The sequence below is a fragment of the Canis lupus genome, chromosome 3 (assembly GCF_011100685.1).
Source record: "Canis lupus familiaris isolate Mischka breed German Shepherd chromosome 3, alternate assembly UU_Cfam_GSD_1.0, whole genome shotgun sequence".
Classification (NCBI taxonomy): Eukaryota; Metazoa; Chordata; class Mammalia; order Carnivora; family Canidae; genus Canis; species Canis lupus.
The window spans coordinates 8,819,968-8,841,431 of NC_049224.1; the positions used below are offsets into that span (position 1 = coordinate 8,819,968).

At 33.9% G+C, this 21,464-nt stretch overlaps 1 protein-coding gene across 1 annotated transcript in view; it reads left to right on the forward strand.

Moving 5' to 3' along the window:
- SLCO4C1 (solute carrier organic anion transporter family member 4C1) overlaps nucleotides 1-15,144 on the forward strand; it is a 76,154-nt gene extending 61,010 nt beyond the window's left edge. The window contains exons 10-13 of the mRNA XM_038532243.1: nucleotides 1,344-1,534; nucleotides 2,803-2,867; nucleotides 4,750-4,887; nucleotides 13,110-15,144. Coding sequence (XP_038388171.1) covers nucleotides 1,344-1,534; nucleotides 2,803-2,867; nucleotides 4,750-4,887; nucleotides 13,110-13,270 — 555 coding nt within the window. The 3' untranslated portion in view covers nucleotides 13,271-15,144. The remainder of the gene's footprint in view (nucleotides 1-1,343; nucleotides 1,535-2,802; nucleotides 2,868-4,749; nucleotides 4,888-13,109) is intronic.
- The last annotated feature ends 6,320 nt before the right edge of the window (nucleotides 15,145-21,464 follow it).

The following is a 21,464-nucleotide window of genomic DNA, read 5'->3' on the forward strand; positions in this document are numbered from 1 at the left end:
TTTTTATTATTTTTACAAGATTTTATTTATTTATTCATGAGAGACACAGAGAGAGAAAGAGGGGCAGATCTCTCTCTCTGTGTCTCTATGAATAAATAAATAAAATCTTAAAAAAAAAAAAAAAAAAAAGAAAGAGGGGCAGAGACACAGGCAGAGGGAGAAGCAGGCTCCACGCAGGGAGCCTGATGCGGGACTCGATCCCAGGACCCTAGACTGACTTTAGCACTAAAAAAAAAAAAAAAAAAGATTTCTGGCCTTCAGAATAATAAAGGAATGATTTCCTTTGACTTCTTTGGCTTTAGTATGACTTTTATTGAGGAGTTAGACTTGTAAAAATATTTATAGTAAGGATAGAATTGAGATATAAAAAATCTTTAAAAAATAGTTATGCCTAATGAACTTAAACTCTCAGTTCTTTTCCTTTGAAAGTTATACTTGTGATCTTTTTACATGTTTCCTTCTAACACTTTATATTATTAATTAAATATGTATGTATTAAATAGTTAATATTTTATGCTTATATATAAAATAACCTTTTGGATAATGAAGTAATAACTTCAAGTTTTTGATTGTCATAAGTGTCATCCTAGAAGACATACAGTTTGCTTTTAGTAAAGCAGTTACAAAAAGTTCAGAAAGTTATAGTGATTTAGTTGAAAGTAGGACTTTTTTCCCCCCAGAGAATTATGATGTATTAGTCTATTTTACTGTGCACTTGTTAAAATTACAGTGTTTGTCCTTTGAAACTAGTGTAGATAGATTGTCACTCTCCCTGCTTCTTTGTCTTCTATAATGGAAAACTATTTGAACAATTATGATCCATTAAAAGTAGTTTAGAATGTGAGACCTGATAATTTTTTATTCTTGTCAATTTATTTCATAAGTCAAGAGTCAATAATAGGTTACAACTTGAGACAATGAACACAAAACTCAAATACGGGCCATAAAATATGACCCCTTATTTTCACTTGCTTAATTTTTAAGTGTTAATTATTCCTTCCCAGCATTATTTATTATGTATAGATCAAGACTATGTAAAGTGTTTGCCATGTATAGAGATCACTTAAAATGATAAAATATATTTTCAAGAGGGGCACCTAGATGGCTCAATCTGTTAAATTACTGACTCTGGATTTCACCTCAGGTCATGATCCCAGGGTTCTGGGATTAAGCCCCATGTTGGGCTTTGTGCTCAGTGAGGAGTCTGCTTGAGGATTCTCTCTCTCCTTCTCACTCTTTCCCTTCCCCCTTTCACACTCTCTTTCTCTAACATAAATAAATATTTTAAAAATATATGTTTTCAAGATAAGTACTTTCAATATTTTCTTGTCTACTATTTCTAGGTATATCACAACTGTTCCTGTATTGAGAGGAATGTAGAAATAACACCTACTTTGGCAAGTTTTGATTTTGAAGCTAAAGCTGGAAAATGTGAAAATCGCTGTGCAAACTTGCCTATATTCCTTGGCATTTTGTTTGCTACAATTGTTTTTACATTTATGGCTGGTACTCCTATAACTGTGTCCATCCTAAGGTATATATTATATTGTGAAAATTGCCATTCCTAAGACATGTTGGGTGAATAGAAAATGGACTCAAGGATTCATTTGGGGTTTATTACTGACCATTGGTTCCAATCGTAATTTGGTTCTTATAAGGTCACTAGTTCTATGGCATTGGACTCTACCCTAATGAAGTTCTACTTCATTGAACCCTAGGTGAATGAGGTTTAAATATGATCATATGAAAATGTCTTAATATTGCCTACATGGAATATGCCTGATTTTAGTTTCTCTGCCACTTTCATGAGGCTTCAGTTTAAGCTGTTTGACTGTATTTAAGCATGATGGAAATAAAGTGCATTCCACATGTGTCAGAGTCAGAATGACAGAATTTTATTCAGCCTTCCTGTAAACAGTGATCTACTAGATGAGAAGCTAACTGCCTCCTGGCTCTGAGCAGTGTTTTAAGCTTTCAAATTGCTCTTTCTCCTTCTACATCACTTGATAAAAATATTTTGTCTGCCTTTTCGTAAGGTCATCAGCCTATCTGTCTTTCCTAACAAACTCTAGCTTTTTTATTCTTCAGTTTTCGTTCCCTTACACTACCTTTTCACATACTTTTTTGTCAAATAGAAATTATAGAAATTCTGTCCAAAAGTATTAAATAGTCTGTTAATATTATCCTACATGGACATACAAGTTATTTAGAGAATTGAGAAAATGCTTTTTTAAAACTTTGTTTATGAAAAATTATCTACATCACCTTTCAACTGCATGTTGATCTCTTTTATCTCCTAACTCTTGTGTGCCAGCATCATGTAGCATTCATCTTTGATAATCATTACTTAAAGAATCCTTGTTGAATCAGATTAAGCCTCAGCAACTGTTTTGCACTGACCCAAATTTGTACCTTATATCATAGATATGATCTCTGTCTCAAAGTCAGTAAGTTAGAATAGGAATTATTTGCTTGTGACTTAAAGGATAGTAAAAAATAAGTCTTATTAATAAATGTCTTTTCTTTTTTACATATTACAATCCATACATGTTCAATATATTTGTTAAACTTTATCTGACTATTTTTCGGTATTATTTGTAGTGTGTTAGGTCACATAACATTTTTCTTCTTTTACAATTCCAGAAAGGTTGAACTGTATATAAGCTGTTACAAATAGTTTATTTAATGGACATAACATTTACTTTAATGTAGAAATGCTAAGCTGTCATAGAAATAAATTTGCTCAAAGAGCAAATATACTATACGGCCGCTTTTGGTTTAATATGTATTTGATATCTCCAGGTGTGTTCATCACAAGCAACGGTCCCTAGCATTGGGAATACAGTTTATGCTGCTTCGATTATTAGGTATGCCATTTTTCTTAATTCGTTGGTGAATGTTGGTTATTTTTGTCCATTAGTGTTATTGGTTTACTCATTTATGGTGTATGCCAAGAAAATAATTAATTTAAATGTCATGGAAAACTACATAATTGTCACTGAAGAAAGCTGTTTTCTAATATTCAAGATGTATTATTTATGTATCACATAAGAAAATAATGACTTTACTTTTCACCTACCTGATTGGTTAACTATTGTTTTCAATTATGTTACAAACATAACTTTAAAGAGTATATCATATTTATTTAAAATACAACATAAGATCATGAACATTTGTTTAATAGAGCATAGTAAAATACATAAATCTTTTCTATTCATGTAAAACCTATTACCAACATAAATTATGATGAAATCTTATTTATAACTATGGTAATTCCTTTTCTCCCAGCATTTATCTCCATTTGGGACATAATTATATTGTAACAATGAAAATTAGTGAGTTGAAATATTTTAATGAAAATTTGGTATAGATATTATGGCTAGTTGAGAATTGATGGAAGATTTTTATGGAAAAAAATTATAAGGTTCCAGATGTAGGAAGAAATAGAAGGACAGAAATACTGTATTATACATAAAATTATATAATTATACCTACAATATTATACACATAATATTGAGATCATTTATAAAAACGAAAACCAAAAGCAGGAGCATTAGAGATCATCTGGACCAACTTCTCCATTTTCAGATGAATAAATTAAGGCTCTGAGAGATTTAGAGATTTCCCCATAGGTACACAATTCTTGGTGAAAATGAGACTAGGAAATGATATCCTTAATCTCACCAGTGCTCTTTTGACACTATCATGCTGCAGGTCATGCTGGAGGTAGTTGAAACCCTTTTTTTTTTTTTTTTTTAAGATTTTCTTTATTTATTTGACAGAGAGCATGAGAGCAAGTACACAAGCAGAGGGGATAACAAGGGGAGAGGGAGAAACAGGCTCTCCACTGAGCAGGGAGCCGGATGTGGGGCTAGTTCCCAGGATCCTGGGATCATGACCTGAGCAAAAGGCAGACGCTTAATCAACTGAGCTACCCAGGTGCTCCAGTAGTTAAAATCTTTGTCTAAGAAATATATTTGACTTGTAACAGTTGGAAACTCTTTAAATATGTTAAAGTTTAGTGCCTCATGACTTCATGTGAGGGAAAGGATGTGTGATTTAAGATATATTCCCAGATATGTTAGTATGATTGTGTGTACATGTGTGCATACACATGTACACTCTCATGCATTCACATGCACATACACATATATGCTGTAGTTCAGCACTTATATTATACATCAATACTTTTGATATTTTAAAAGTAGAATAGTTAGTGCCCCTGAGTGGCTCAGTCAGCTAAGCATCCAACTCTTGTTTTTGGCTCAGGTCCTAATCTCAGGGTCATGAGGTCAAGCCCCATGTCAGGCTCTGAGCTCAATGAAGAGTCTGCTAAAGTTTCTCTCTCCCTCTCCCCATCCCTGCATTCACTCTCTTTCTCTTTTTTAAAATAAATAAATCTCAAAAAAAAAGGAGAATAGCTAATTTCAAAGGCACATTCATTAAATTAGAAAAACAGCGGATTAAAATATTTACTTAGCTAAGTGTTAACCCAATATATGCCAATTTTTTTATTAAAATAACTTTGAATTGATTAGAAGTATATAGTAATTATATAATTATTTAGAGTGTTTTATCTGTATTTCTTCTTATCTCTTTTATTTGTATATAACCTGATCGATTTGTATATGGGCAGATTAATTCCTAGTCTTATTTTTATAAGATATATGTATAACTATGTGTATAACAACCTGTTAACTATAGACTATAATCTTTACTGATTGTTTATGTCACATATAATTCTTCTAGGCACAATACCTGGACCAATTATATTTGGTGTCACAATAGACAGCACATGTATTCTGTGGGATATTAATGAATGTGGAGCTAAAGGAGCTTGCTGGATTTATAATAACATCAAGATGGCCCATATGCTAGTAGCTATAAGTAAGTGGTGATTTCTTGATAAATTTAGATTGATGAAATACTTAAGTACTTTTAAGTTTTGTAATGTTGAGTCCATGCTATCCTATAATTCTGAAGCAGAAATCAGTTATCACAACAAGTTATGAAAGGCTTTAATGAGTTATAAGGCTCAGTCTAAAGTAGAAGAGAATAACATTTTAGCTTTCATTAAATCACATACACTTTTTTTAACAACCTCTTTCAAAAATTTTTTTGAACTTCTACAAAAATTTAAAAGACAATCCTGAGAAACTCTCTGGAATGATTGTCATCTAGTTACCTGGGCTTTGGAAGGCACTTAGAGCTGAGGTAGAGAAGTACCCTTTGGCTCTAAAGTGTGTTGTAAGAAATTATTTTATATCTTAACAGGTTAGCTGTGATGTTTAACCCTTTTTGCCTTCGTGGTCTGTCTTGGATAGTCTTGGTTAAGCAATAAATGACAATGAAAATTGAGGAAGTAGACCAATGTATCTATTTTGTAAAAGTTAATATCTAAAAATTTAAAACAACCTAAAGAATTAATATATTTCAATTGAAATATAAGTAGAGGTTTCAAGACAGTGGCACAGGAGAACCCAGAACTCATCTCCTCTCATGGGCAACATATTTATAACTATATATAGAATAATTTCTAAAGAAAAGGATCTCAACATTGGACACAGCACCCCATAACCAAGGACAAAAAAACCCCACACTGAAGTAGGAAAGGCAGAGACATGGCTTTGTGTACCATTTTGCCCTAGACATAACTCCACAATTGAGAGGGATCCCAAAAATAAAGAGCACTTCCTCAGTGAATGAAAGGTTTGAGTCCCACAACAGGCACCCTGACCCAAAGGACTGACACTAGAAATACAAGATCTCCAAACATCTGGGTTTGAAAATCAATAGGAATTAATACCAAGAGAAACGCAGAACTATAGGGAACAGAGGTCCCGCTCTTAAAGGGTTCATGTGCAAACCCACTTATCCTGAGATCCAGCACAAAAGTAATAGAATGAAAAACATCCAGATCATGAGACAGAAGACCCATTTACTAATTTTAAAGTGACTACTAGAGAGGCAGGAGCCTACAGGGACTCTATCCAGAGACAGAAGCCCTGATTTGCACCATTTTTACAGTCTCATCCTAACTTATGGTGTCAGAATCAATGACTGCCATTTTCCATGCACTTCTTTTGCCTGATAGCACCAGAGGGCATCCTCTGTCTACCCTATACTATAAGTAGGCTGGGCAAATAATCTGTAGCTCACCTACCTCACAACTAGTATGGGGAAGCTTCCTGAGCCCCATCCTCATTCAGCAGCCAAGATGCAAACAGATGGGTAGGTTCCCTGAGCTCCACCCTCCCAATGTAGCAGACAAGCTGCAACTGGGTCAGGTGAACACCCCAACCCCACCAAGCTGAAACTGAGTACCCTGGGGGCTGGCTGAGCACCCTGAGCCCCACCTACCCCACACAGCAGCTGTGTCCCTATTATAGGTAGCTAGGACATGCAGACTACATGAGGGATATCATCCATAGAGAGCCTGGCTCTGTAACCAGGGGATCTTGCGGTTTTGGGCAACATGAAATGGGTCTTACAAAAGTCCACTATCTCAAGACTGAAAGAGGTAGTCATTATACCTAATACATATAGACAGAGAGGACAGGCAAAATGAGAAGGCAGATTCCAAACCAAAGAACAAAGCAAATCTCAGAAAAAAAAAAAAAAAACCTTAAGGAAATGGTGATAAGCAATCTACTTGATAAAGAGTTCAACAATGGTCATAAATATGCTTACCAATTTTGGGAAAAGAATGGATGAACACAGTGAGACCTTAAAAAAAAAGGTAGAAAATATAAGAAAGTACCAAACAGGGATCCCTGGGTGGCACAGCGGTTTAGTGCCTGTCTTTGGCCCAGGGCGCGATCCTGGAGATCCAGGATTGAATCCCACATTGGGTTTCCGGTGCATGGAGCCTGCTTCTCCCTCTGCCTGTGTCTCTGCCTCTCTCTCTCTCTCTGTGGGTGACTATCATAAATAAATAAAAATTAAAAAAAAAAGAAAGTACCAAACATAAGTTATAACTGAACTAAAAAACAATCTAGGGGGTTCAATGGTAGAATAGATGAATTAGAGGCATGAATTAGTGAGCTATAAGACAGTAATGAAAAACAACAGCAAAATGAAAATAGAATTAAAAGATGAGATACCTTAAGGAACTTCTGGAACAGCATCAGGTGGAATAACATTTGCATTCTAGGGGCCCCATAAGGAGAAGTGGGAGAAAAGGGCTACAAAAATTATTTGAAGAAATAATGACTGAAAACTTCCCTAATCTGGAGAAGGAAACAGACATCCAGGTCCAGAAATCCCAGAGAGTTCTAAATAAGATGAACCCAAAGAGAAATATACCAAGACCAATCATAATTAAAATGATAAAGAGAGAATCTAAAAAGCAGCAAGCAGAAAAAATTACATATATGGGAAACCCAATAAGGCTATCAGAAGATTTTTCAGCAGAAACTGCATAGGCCAGAAAGAAGTGGAATAGCACATTCAGAACACTGAAAGGAAAAAAAAATTAACAAGAATACTCTACCCAGCAAGGTTATCATTCAGAATTGAAAGAGAGATGAAAGAGTCTTCCATGTAAGCAAAAGCTAAGGAGAAAGTTTATCACCCCTGACCTTATAAGAAACGAAGGGACTTCTCTAAGCTAAAAAAGAAAGGCATCTAATAACACATGAAAATAAAAATCTCAGCAGTTAAGGTAAATAAATAATAAAGGTAGTAGATCAGCCTCTTATAAAGCAAATTATAAGGGTAAAAGACAAAATTAGTAAAGTTAGTTTAAAATACAATAATTAGTTAAGGGAACTTAAAAAATATATAAAATGTGTCATCAAAAATCTAAAACATGGGGGGTACAAGTGAAAGTATCAGACTTTTGTGTTCAAAATTATCAGCTTAAAAGAGATTGTTAAATACATGTTGTATGTGAACTTCATAATAACCACACACATAAAATAATTATAGTAAATTCAAGAAGAAAATGAAAAGGAAATGTAAACATAACAATAAAGAAAATAAACCACAGGAGAAGAGAGAAAGAGAATAAGAAAAGGATCATAGAGGAACTACAAAACAGCCAGAAAACAGTTAACAAAATGGCAATAAGTACATACCTATCAATAATTGCTTTAAATATAAATGAACTAAATTCTATAATCAGAAGACAGAGTGGCTGAATGGATTAAAAAACAAGACCCTTGTATATGCTACCTGGAAGAGACTCACAGTCTAAAGCTGGTGAAAGACTGAAAGTGAAGGGATAGAAAAAGACATTCCATGAAAATGAAAATGAAAACAAAGCTGGAATAGTAATACTTACTCAGATAAAATAGACTTTAAAACAAAGATGGTAAGAAAAGACAAAAAAGGGCATTACATAATGATAAAGGGATCAACGTAACAGCACTTATAAACCCAACATAGTAATACATAAATACATAAAGCAAAACAGTAGTCAGCGGAGATCTAGGCAGTAATACAATAATAGTAGGGCCTTTAATACCTCACTTATATCAATGGATAGATCATCCAAATAAAAAAAAATCAATAAGATAACTATAGCCTTATCTGGATCAGATGGACCTAATAAATATATAGAGAATATTCCATTCCAAAACAGCACAATACACATTCTTTTCAAGTGCACATGGGACAGTCTCCAGAATAGATCATATGCAAGGTCACAAATGAGTCTTAATAAATTTGAGAAGATTCAAATTATATCAGGCATATTTTCTGACAAAAAATATAGAACTAGAAATCAGTTACAAGAAGAAAACTAGAAAATACACTAATATGTGAAGATTTAAAAACATGCTACCGAACAACCAGCGGATCAAAGAAAAAAATCAAAAGAAAAATTTAAAAAATAGCTGGAGAAAAATAAAAATGGAAATACAATGTTCCAGAATATTTGGAATGCAACACAGTTATAAAGGGGAAGTTTGTAGTCATACAGATACAGGCCTACATTAAGAAACAATAAAAATCTCAAACAATCTAATTTTACATTTAAGGGAACTAGAAAAAGAAGAAAAAACAAAGCCCAAAGTTTGGCTTTCTTCCTAGAAGGAAGAAAATAATAAAGATCAAGACAAAAATAAATGAAATAAAGACTAAAAAAGCAATATAAATGATCAGTGAAATTAAGAGCTGGTTCTTAGAAAAAATCAACAAAATCAACAGGCTTTTAACTAGACTCATCAGAAAAAAGAGAGAGAGCCCAACAGAGAAAATCAGAAATGATAGAAGAAAAATTACAATGGACACCACAGAAATACAAAGGATCGTAAGAGAATATTATGAATGATTATACACTATCAAATTAGTCAACCCAGAAGTAATGGATAAATTCCTAGAAACATATAATCTTCAAGGCTGAATCTTGAAGAAGTAGAAAATCTGAATAGAAAATAGGCCAGTTGCTGGTGATGAAATTAAATCAATAATCAAAAAACTGCCAAACAAAGGTCCAGTTCCAGATGGCTTCACAGGTGAATTTTACCAAGGATTTAAATAATTAATGTGGATCCTTATCAAATTATTCCAAGGAAATTGAAGAGGAAGGAACACTTCCAAACTTATTTGGTGAGCCCAGCATTACCCTTATATTAAAACCAGACAAAGATACTACAAAAGAGAAAATAGAGGCCAGTATCCCAATGAATGCAGATGCAAAAGTCCTCAACAAAATATCAAAATTAATTCAGCAACGTATTATAAGGATCTTACAATGTGACTAAGTGGGATTCATTCCAGGGATGCAAGGTTTGTTCAACACTCACAAACCAGTCAACGTGACACATGACATTAACAAAATGAAGGATAAAAAATACATATGTTTTTTCTCAGAATTCAAAGGAAAAACATCTTTAAAAACTCAACATTTTAAAGAATTCAATCTTAGAAATTGAAGGAAAAACATTGTTAAAAAGTCAACATCCATTTGTAATAAAAACTCTTACTGAAGTAGGTATAGAGAGAATATACCTCAACATAATAAAGACCATATATGACAAACCTATAGCTAACATAATACTCAACAGTAAAAATCTAAAGGCTTTTCTTCCAAGATTAGGAACATGACAGGGATGTTCCCTCTCGCTACTTTTATTCAACATAAAGTTTGAAATCCACCAAAAAAAATTGTTGCAACTAAAAAATTAATTCAGTAAGGTTGCAGGATACAAAATTAATATGCAGAAATGTTTGCATTTCTCTACATTAACAGCACAATATGAGAAAGAGAGATTAAGACAATTCCTTTTACAATTGCACCAAAGAGAGCCCAGTAGTAAACCCACATTTATATGCTCAGTTAATCCACAGTAAAGGAGGCAAGAACATTCAATGGAGCAAAGACAGTCTCTTCAATAAATGGGGTGCTGGGAAAACTGGGCAGCTACATGCAAAAGAATGAAATTGGACCCCTTTCTTACACCGTACACAACAATAAACTTGACATATGTTAAAAACTTAACTGCAAGACCTGAAACCATAAAACTCCTAGAAGAAAACATAGACAGTAAGCTCTTTGACAGTGACCTTAACAATATTTCTTTGTATATGTCTCTTCAGGCAAGGGAAACCAAAGCAAAAATAGACAAAGGGTCCACATCAAACTAAAAAGCTTTTTTGTACAGTGAAGGAAATCATCAACAAATGAAAAGGCAAACTTGGAAATGAGATGGCCAATAAAGGGTTAATATCCACACTCTATTAAGAACTTACACAACTCAATAACAACAACAACAAAAGTGAACAACCTGATTAAAAGTAGGGCAGAGGATCTGATAGACATTTTTCCAAAGAAGACCTCCAGAGGGCCAACAGTCGCATGAAAAGATGCTCCCCACCCCTCATCATCAGGGAGATGCAAATCAAAACCACAATGAGGTGCCACCTCACACCAGTCAGAATGGCTATTATCAAAAAGAACAAATGAGTATTGGCAAAGATTTGGAGAAAAAGAATCTCTCTCATCCACTGTAGGAATGGAAAACAGTGTGGAGGTTCCTCAAAAAATTAAAAATAGAACTACCATACGATCTAGTAATTCTACATCTGGATGTTTCTGGGAATTTATCTGATAAAAACAAAAACACTAATCCAAAAATATATGTATGTACCCCTGTGTTCACTGCTGCATTATTTATAATAATATCTGAAAGTAATCTAAGTGTCCACTGGTAGATGGATGGATAAAGAAAATGTGGTTTATATATACAGTGGAACATTACTCAGCAATAAAAAGAATGAAATCTTACTATTTGTGATTCCATAAATGGACCTAGATGGTATTATGCTAAGTGACATAAGTCAAGTAGAGAAAGACAAGTCATATATGATTTCATTTATAAATGGAATTTAAAAAAAGCCAAAGAAATGAAACAAAACAAAACAGACTGATGGATACAGAGAACAACCTGGTGGTTGACAGAGGGGCATGATTGAGCCGACGGGCAAAATAGATGAAAGGGAACAAAAGGTGCAAATTTCCAGTCATAAAATAGGTCACAGTGATGTAACCTATAGCATAAGATGTATAGTCAGTAAAATTGTAGGGGCGCCTCCATCAGTTAAGCATCTAACTCTTGATTTTGGCACAAGTCATGATCTCAAGGTTATGAAATCGAACTCCCTGTTGGGCTCTGCACTGATTCTGAAACTTGCTGGAGTTTCCCTCTCTCCCTCTCTCTCAGTCCCACCCCCATGCTCTCTCTTTAAAAAAATAAGATAAAATTTAGATGAAAAATGGTAATATTGTAAGGACTTTGAATGGAGACAGGTGGTCACTAGACCTATTATGGTGATCATTTCATAATGTTTAAAAATATCAAAATACTCTTGTACATCTGAAACTAATATAAATTATACACCAATTATAATTCAAGAAAAAAAACAGATGTTCTAAATAAACATACACACAAACATACATGTATGTATTATTACTTAATGTGTGATTTTCATGGTGATTATGATTGTATTTTGGCATATGTATCAAGATAGCTTATTAATCTTAATGTGTTTCAACCCAGAGAATGATGTCGGAATTTTTGATGATAGAATAATGAAATACCCACTGAAGAAATAAATATGTAAATCCAAAAATATAATTGGAGGGAAAAAATTGACTAGAATAGGCAAAATTAATCTTTCTAACGCTTTTACATATGAAACACTCTTTATTCACTGTGTTTTTGAATTTAAAAATTAATTGGTTTTGTGTATACTTTTTGACCAAAAGATAGAGATAATGAATTGTTCCTTTTCCTACTCTGTGATGAATGTGAGATTTTTTTCCCCTAAATCATATATGCCTTTAAATTTTCTAAAAACATTGTCATGATAGTACCTATGTAACTAATTTTCCTGTAAATCTATAGATGCCTTAGTTCAATGAGAATTCCTGTTTTTTCAAATACACATTTTGAGTAAAATACTAATGGTAACACAAATTAGGTACTGCAGAAACTATACTGCAAGGCCATTTAGTTTATTCAGCTGTCACTTAAATGCTTATACTCTGGCCAGATTTCATAAAGCCAAGCTCAAAATCACAGTCCTTTGAAAACAAAGCTTGTGAAGTGAATCTCATTGGTTCACATTTTTAGTCAATATTTAAATTTGGTTGAGTACTCAATGTGATACATTTTGTGGAGGCTTTCTCCTAAGAACCCCAAAGCCTTTTAATTTTTAGAATTATTTTCCATCATGGACTTGATCATTCCACAACTAATTTTTTAGGTTCAAGGATATTATAAGCTATTTTATTTTGTCATTGACTTCATTTCTTACAACTTTTATACATATGATGTGTTAATAAAATTAGAAGTGGAACATAGATTTATTTAATTGTATGCAATACTTATTTTATTAGAATGTACAATCATAACCAAGAAAAGAGTAATTATTGTACATTTTTAATGTTTGGAAAGAAAATTAAAGCCTGCTTCATTGGGTTGTATAGAAATGTTTTACTGAAGAATACCACCTTTCTAAAATTTTAAAAATTTAAAACATAGATCTATAATGCCTATCTACTACTGCTCTTTAAAGTGGGTTTCTGCGAAGAATTTCTCAGAATTAATTTTTGTGATACTTAAAGGCCTAAATGCATGATTAATTTTTGTTTTTATATTTAGGTGTTACTTGTAAAACTATCACCATTTTCTTCAATGGGTTTGCAGTCTTTTTGTATAAGCCTCCACCATTAGACACAGATGTATCATTTCAAAATCAGAATACAGTTGTGAGTACTGTTTCAGTAGAATGTGATCTCAACAATGCAGGAAATGAAGGATGAAATAGAAAAAGGAGATTGTTTTACAGCTGGGAAATTGGCCATCATTTCCAAGAGTGCACATTGCCATTGCAGCATTATCTACCCAATATGGACAATCATATTTTAAAAGTTGTCATTTTATAATTAAATGTGTTTTCTGTACATTTATGGACTTGTTTTGTTTTAATGTAAGAAACAGACTTGTGCCTTCAGAGCCCACCGAAAACCTCAGAATACACATGCATTCATGCATGTGCATGCATGTGCACACATACACACACGTTTCCCATTGTCCAAGTATGAAATAACAAACTAATAAACTAAATTAGAAAAAAAGCCAATTATTAGTTAAAAGTTTACATTTTAAAAATAATCATATTTCTATTCTTCTTGCAACTTGTTTTATTTTACTTATCATTGCCAGTAGTTTGAGCTTATTTAGAAAATATCTGGTATAAAAATGTAAACTAATTAAATTTACGTGATGATTTTTGAGAACTATTACTGAAAACTCATGACTTTAAAACTAGACATTTTGTTTTTAAATTTATATACACTTAGTCTGTCCTTTATTACAAAAGGTTTACAGAACAATTAAAATATAATCATCTTCTTTGTGTCCCAATCTATAGTGAATTCAGAAATAGCGTTGTATATGCGTATTTTCACTTTACTCAAGAATTCCAGGAGGTAATTTGCTGATCTTGCTTATTTTTAACACTTTCTTTTAATGATTCCAAGACAGTATTATTCAATTATACATCCTCCAGGACAAAGTACCAGATTCAGTAAAGTGCCAATTACATATGAAAAGATTTTTTTTTTAATGGCTTAGGTGCATTTTATTGGTTTTCTTTGAAAGATTTCTTAATGAACTGTTGATCAGTGTTTATATACTCAGTAATTTAGTTTTTCTCATTTTAAAAATTTGCCACCTAGTATGTTATTAATAGTATCTAAAAGAGTGCTTTGCTCATGATAGGCATGTATTAGTGTTACGGAACTCTTTAATTGATCCATTTATTTGAAAGATAAAGTATTTCTCATATCGGATAACATAACACTCCTGTTTCTTTAGCTCAGATTTAAGCCAATGTTGTTGACTCAGAATGTGGAAGAAATAGATCAGTGAACAACAACAAAAAGCTTCTACTTGGTCAAGAATTTTACTGAATAAGAGAAGTGTTAAGTTCATATTTAATTTAGAGGGAAGAAAAAAAATCACCCTATATATACAAATAGTTTAATGAGCAAGTTGCTTAATAATTGGCATTCATTTCATAATGTTTTTTAGTTATGAAAAGTTTCATTGTAGTCAGTGTACTCAATTTTATAAGATGATACATTTTTACAAACTTAATGAAAATAGGTAAAGTGAAAATAATTTCAACACTTGAAGGAAGTCAGACTCATACATATTTACAAAGAATACCTCCTTTCATGACAGGGCAGTGTAGACACTACTATAATTTATAAACATTATTTATACTTTTGGATCAACTAGGTTATATGTATTGATATCCTACTTTAAGAACAAAATTTTTCATAGTATATTTTTTCACGATTTATATGATTTTTAAAGTAAGCTTGAATCTATAAATTGCAGTGATTTTTGTACATAATTGGATATATGTCTTAAAACTTATTTTTAAGATTTAGATTTTCTTAATTGTAGGACATACAAATGTAAAATTCTTATACATGGAAATAACTGTATACAATTGATTTGATTCTGTAAATTGAAAAATATAAGGAAAATTTTAGCTGTATTGTCCTTTAGTATTTAATTTAAACAATTGTATAAAATGCATATGTGTATCTTTTTAAAAATGAGAATATTTGTACTAGATTGTTAAATGTTTAACCTTATTAAATGGCACAGATTTTCAATAGGATTTGTATCTGTTTATGAATACACACACACACTTGGTGGTTGGGAAAGGGAAAATCAGTGTACTTTTGAACTTGGTGAATGTAATTTAATTCAGTGATTTCTGGTATCTCAACATATGTGTTTAATTCAATATAAACCACCTTCACTATGAAATATATACTAAAATTGTTCCGTACAATAGTTATCATGTATGACTGAAGGATAGACAAGATTTATATGAGTAGGATACAGTTATAGATAGTTGGTTGTCAAAAATATGATACTGTGAAAGTAATGTGTTTTGGAAAGGTTATATTTAAGTCCTTGGGTTATCAAAACACTTATGACAATATTTTTAAGGAAATCAGTTTGTACATTAATTTTAGAGGCAATTCCCCTTACCCCCAGTACAACATATTTTAAGCTTCTTCAGCTGTTTTTGTACCCAAAGCAATAAACATTAACTTACACATTATATGAAAGTGACCAGACATAAAAGACAATCTGTTTTTAAAAACTGCATGGGTAAATTGGACCAAAACATTTTAGTGTTTTTTACTGAAATTCACAGCTTATAAAAATCATCCTCAAAGAAATGGCATTTTAATTTTTTCTTTCTAGCTTTAGTTTGACTTTCTTTTTAAAACTCTATAATGATTTTAGACTTAATAAAAAGTTGTAAGAATAGTACACACAATACTTCTGTAAGCTTTACCCACTTCTCTAATGTTAACATATCAAACATCCATAGAAAAATGATCTAAACCGGCAAATTAGCATTAAAGAAATAGTTAATACCACCTCTGCAAAAGGGCATCACATTTTCTGTGATGTCAGCCTACCTTTGTTTTAATTGTTGAATTGTATATTTTAAAATGGTGCATTTTACTATATGTAACTTAGGCCCTGGGATAGTTGATTTGTAAAAAGAAATGGTATTAGAAACAGCGTTTGAAGGCGACTGTTGCTGGGTCCTTCCAAGTCTAATGAGAATGCCCTAAGAGGATCTTGCTAGTGTTGAGGATGTTGCTAAGAAAGTAGGCTGGTGTTTCCTCCCTAATTGAATGTTTTCTCAGTTCCGTCCCAACAGAATGGAGTATGTACCCCCATTACGGTGAGGGGGGAAAGGAACCAGAATTAGATTTCTGGCTTAAGCCCAGGGTCCAAAATACAGAGCAAGGACGCCTCCGAGGAATAGCTTCAATCATAACATCTGAAGATGAGAATTTCTGTGCCACAAAACGTGACATTCTAGAGCAGTGTTGGTGGGACTCTGTCCATGCATCTGCCTTCTGTGAGGTCCTGCTAGATAGTGTCAGCAACCAAGGTGGGTAGGTCAGTAAGAAACCAACTCAAGAGAGCATCAATCTTTCTGGGAATTGATCAGTTAAGAAGTCAATATGAACCCACAATTGCACCCCATGATTAAGCCAGCTTTTGGAGTCCTGCTGTAATGGATGGCATGGAGGTCAGTATCAGTCAAGAAAAAAATATGTAGGTCCAGGTGGTGAAGGGTTTTTACCTGTCTTCCTCTTCCTTTACTCCATGGGCACGCGTGGGAGCATGAGAAATGAGACCTTTGTGATCAACAATGTTCAACCTCATCCAGGACCAATGAAATTTGCTTTGTTAAAAATTTCCTAGGTTTTTCTAAAGTGAAATCAGGACTGGAAACTGCTGATATAAACTAACACATTGAAGAAGGTGGGTGAAGGACGTGAAATCACATTTTGTTGTCAGTGATTCAGTTATGTTTCCTGATTTCCAATTTTGATCTCTTAGAGAAGGAGATTTTGGCTTGAAAACGAATAATGGGGTAATTTTGAGGGTTGAGCCCATACTACTGGGGCTTCTTCTAGAAGTATGTCTCTGGATGGAGTAAAGTGAGTTGGGAGAGTGGGGGGGGGGGGGCAGAAAGCAATGGTAAGAAATTTACTTGTTCTTAAATTTTTCGTACGGCTCTTAATTTCAGATGCAAAACATCAGAGAACACTCCTAGATTCTTTTCCTGCATGGGTCAGCTATGTCAGTAATGATGTCCATGTAATACCCACTACAGGGTTATTGCATGGAGAGAGCCAACAGTAGTTGCGCTGAATGCACGGCATCTTGTGTTACTGTAACGTGAGAAATTCTAATAAGGAAAATAGAGCAGAATTGACATAGCTTAGTGGAGATGCTGAAGACACAGACATAAAACAAAGACATCCTGGTACATGCTCCTCAGCCATGTTCTTGAGGTCTTCCAAAGAACGTGGAAACAGCTCACCCATCTGGCTTCCCAATGATAGAATAGCTTGTCTCTGCTAATTGTCAGCAAAGCAGAAGCTTGCGGAAGGAAAGGAACAAATGAATCACTGTATCAAACATGTCTGCTCTTTTTTCCACTTCTCTCTCTCTCTTTTTCTGTCTTATAAAATCATCCTGCTTCTGCATTGGTTAGATTAGATCAATCTATTGTTGGCTTTCCTTTTACATGAGTAAATGCTGTGAAGACAGTACCATATGTCTTTGACAGGCAATTTGGAAGTCTGAAAATCATAAACAGCAAAACCAGTTGGGTAATCCTGCTTGCAAAACGCTTCAGAATTAAAAAAAAAAAAAAAAAAAAAAAAAAAAAAAAAAAAAAAAAAAGCAAAGACCAGGTAATTCTAGTGAAAATACTGCTTTTTGCTAATCTGCTTGGTATGAGGAAATGTGCTAGATGATATTACATGTTCATGCTCATTACAATCCTACCAGTTGTTTCTTACATGAGACGACTAAAGCCAAGGGAAATAAGTTTTCAAGGCCAGAAGGAGAGTAGTGTCAGAACTGGAACTTGAATCTGGGTGTCCGTGGCTCCCAAAACTCATGCTTATTCTTGTTTTTACTGGAATTTGCTGAGCTTAACTATATAGGTATATTTTTTAAACCCAAAACACAATTTTTGTTTATAGGGATTATACTATCTCTTTCAATTCTAAAAATTATCTTTTCTGGAGTTATAGCTAATGGGTAGTAAATTTGAGGCGCACTAGACAAAAATGTGCTCTTCTCTGTTAAGAAAAAGTGTTACAATTACTTTCCAGGGTTACAATTTATATTTTTACCAGCAGGTGGCGGTATTGGTTTTACTACCAATGTGAAAGTGTTGCTTTAGGAGCCTTTTCACTTTTTTTTTTTGTTGTTGGAGGAGGATTTCTGGCTCTTTGGTAAAAATTTCATTTGCATTTTTTTCATTATCGTTTTTCATATCCTTTACGTATTTTTTCCAGAATTATTTTCTCATTGCAGATCATTGGAAAGATCTCCTGTTAGAAGAGAAACTGGTAACTAATGAGAATCATTTGGTGGATTCAGCCTTTGCTATTTTGATGTCTTTTCTCGTTTAGAAACAGGGTGATACATATTTCTGATTCCATGGGTTTCCTCTCTAGATATTGACCAAGAGTGGATTTTTCATATTAACCTATATTTTATTTTTAAAGAGCAAGCAGCTATTAAAGTTACCTTTCAAAAAAGTATTGATCCTTCAAAAAGAAAAGAAATGTGAAAAAATAAATTTCAAAATTTTGACCAGGTTTCTCTTTCCATTGTTAAGCATGAATTTTTTGCATATTAAAACGATTAACATTGTTCACTCTTATATTAGTTTCCTCCCATCCGTCTCCCTAAGACCAAAATAGATTAAAATTATTAAAAATCTATTAAAAGGAGACCTCAACTGTATAATTCCCAAACCCATTTGCTAGTTTTCTTACAAAACTGCCTTTCTTAGAGTTTTCTTTTTAAGTCATTTGGGGCTTTAATATGCCCTGTTGTGACTAGAATTACTCTCCTCAAAAACTTAGTATCTAATTGACAAAGTAGAGCATAAGTATATGAAAAGTTAATGAATAAAGCAATTCAATATTTAAACAAAATGTCAAAACATTCAGCCTTCAGAAACATGTATTGATCCTTTACTTAATGCCAGGCGTTTGAGGTCCAAAAATTGGGTGACAATGAGGAGACAAAAGAGATAGGGAGACACAGAGGACACAGAGTGAGCGGCACTCTGTATTCTTCAGAGACTCATGGACTTTTGTAAATAGAACTGTATTTAATCAGTTTTATTAAAATACAGTTTGATTTTATCCTCAGACATTTTATTTTTCTTTCGTAGAGGAGCTGGCGTCAAGCATAGCACTGATCATTATTATGGAAATATAGTCCCTCCCCTCCTGTCCACTTCTCAGACCAGCGCTTACAGTTAGTAAATCTACAAAGAAATATAATATGGAGGGTTCAAATTGTTTCCAGAACACACAATGGAAGTGACTCAACAACTCTATCTGGGATTTTACTGCAGGAGGGTGACAGCTGTGTTAGTGGTTCAGAAAGTGATGAATTGACGTGATGTTACAAAGCAATGCTGGATCACAAATGACTTGCACAGCTCACGCTCAAACTGGTTTAGTCAGAGCTCCCTCTGTAATGGAACAGACGTTTAGAAGCCCTGATTATGCACCTAACCTCATTTTCCACAGGTAATACTGCTTTCATACTTTACAGAGAAGAGGGAGATTATTGAATAAGACTATTCTCAGCTTCTATTCACATCTCTTTACATCCTGCTTACAAATTAACTCGTGTCTGTCTTTCATCTCAACTCAGTGGGAAAGACATCTTCATTCTTCAAGGTGAACTACCAACCTGGTTCCTTCATCCATTCCCAACCCCCCTGATCTTTCTCAGGATCTTGCTCAATCAATTTCCTTCTGTTCTGTAGAATATATTAATCTCTGCTCTCTTTCATGCCTTTCACATCTAAAGAGTTCACGGTTCTTCCTTCTGTAGAAAATTCTTTCTGTTCCCTCATGCCTTCCAAATGCCCAGCACCAGCCCTGATCGGCCTCGCCATATTCAGGTTCACGGTGGACATCTTTCTTGGGCTAAATCACAGGCGTCAAAACTCAATTTGTCAGTAATTGAACTCACCACGTACCCTTCTGCCCCAGCCCTCTTCCACTTCTTTTCTTCCCACTCTTGTTTCTCCATTTTGATGAATGTCTGTACCCAGCTGACCAGCCTCCCCTGCCTTTGTGTTCCAAGCCCATCAGCTATCCTACTCCAAACCCATGAACAATCCCCTTGTTGATGATTGACTATAAACCAGCAACAAATATTATATACAATGGCTATAATTTCAACGAAAAGGTAACATGTAAGCATAGTTTTAAATTTCTTCAGTAAATATGTATTGGGTTGTATTACATGAGAGCAGAATCAACATAATGTCATGTCTAGATCTAGATGACCTTTTTATTTCTCCATTACCATTGTTTATTGTCAAGAAGCAATTGAATTGAGGAAAAAAATCAAGAGTGATAAAATATTACATTTCATTTCCTGGCTTAATTTTTATTTTCAAACATTCTTTCATGAGTCTATGGTAATTTAATAATCCGAGGTGAGTAACTTGCTGATACAAACTGGAAAAGGAAAATGCTTATTTTCTTGAATTCTTCTTTTCCAGTTTTAGAATACCAATTCATTGACCAGAACAAGCCCTAGGAAAACCTGTGAGATTAGATTGATGGTTTTGTATATTTTATTTTTTTAAGATTTTTAATTTATTTGTCCATGAGAGACAGACAGAGAGAGAGAGAGAGAGAGAGAGAGAGAGAGAGGCAGGCAGAGACACAGGCAGAGGGAGAAGCAGGCTCCATGCAGGAAGCCCGACGTGGGACTCAATCCCAGGTCTCCAGGATCAGGCCCTGGGCTGAAGGCGGCGCTAAACTCCTGAGCCACCTGGGCTGCCTGGTTTTGTATATTTTAAAAAATAATTCTATCAAGCATTAGTGTGGCAAAGCAAAAATTGCACTGGGCAAAGTTTCACAGAAAAGGAAGACTTTGTTCAGGTTGTTCTAATAAGGAAGAGAGACCAGAGCTCAGTCTGAACTCAACTCTGTAGAAACAAAAGACAGTATGGTTTTTAAAAGGTGGGGGGGAGAGAAAGCTCATAGGCCATCTGTGTTTGCCACCCGGTTTTCACCAAAGGAAAAGTAAACTTTCTCTCTCTTTTTTTAAGTTGAAGTATAGTTGACAGTGTCAGACTAGTTTCATATTTACAACATAGTGATTGGACAGTTCTATATATTAAGTTATATTCACTAGGATAAGTAGTCATCATCTGTCAGCACACAATGTTATTACAGTATTATTCACTATATTCCCTGTGCTCTACTTTTCATCCCTGTAATTTATTTACTTTATAACTCAAAATTTGTACTCTTAATCCCCTTCACCTTTTTGCCATGCTCCCCTACCCTCACCTCTGGCAACCTCTGGTTTATCCTCTGTATTTATGACTCTGTT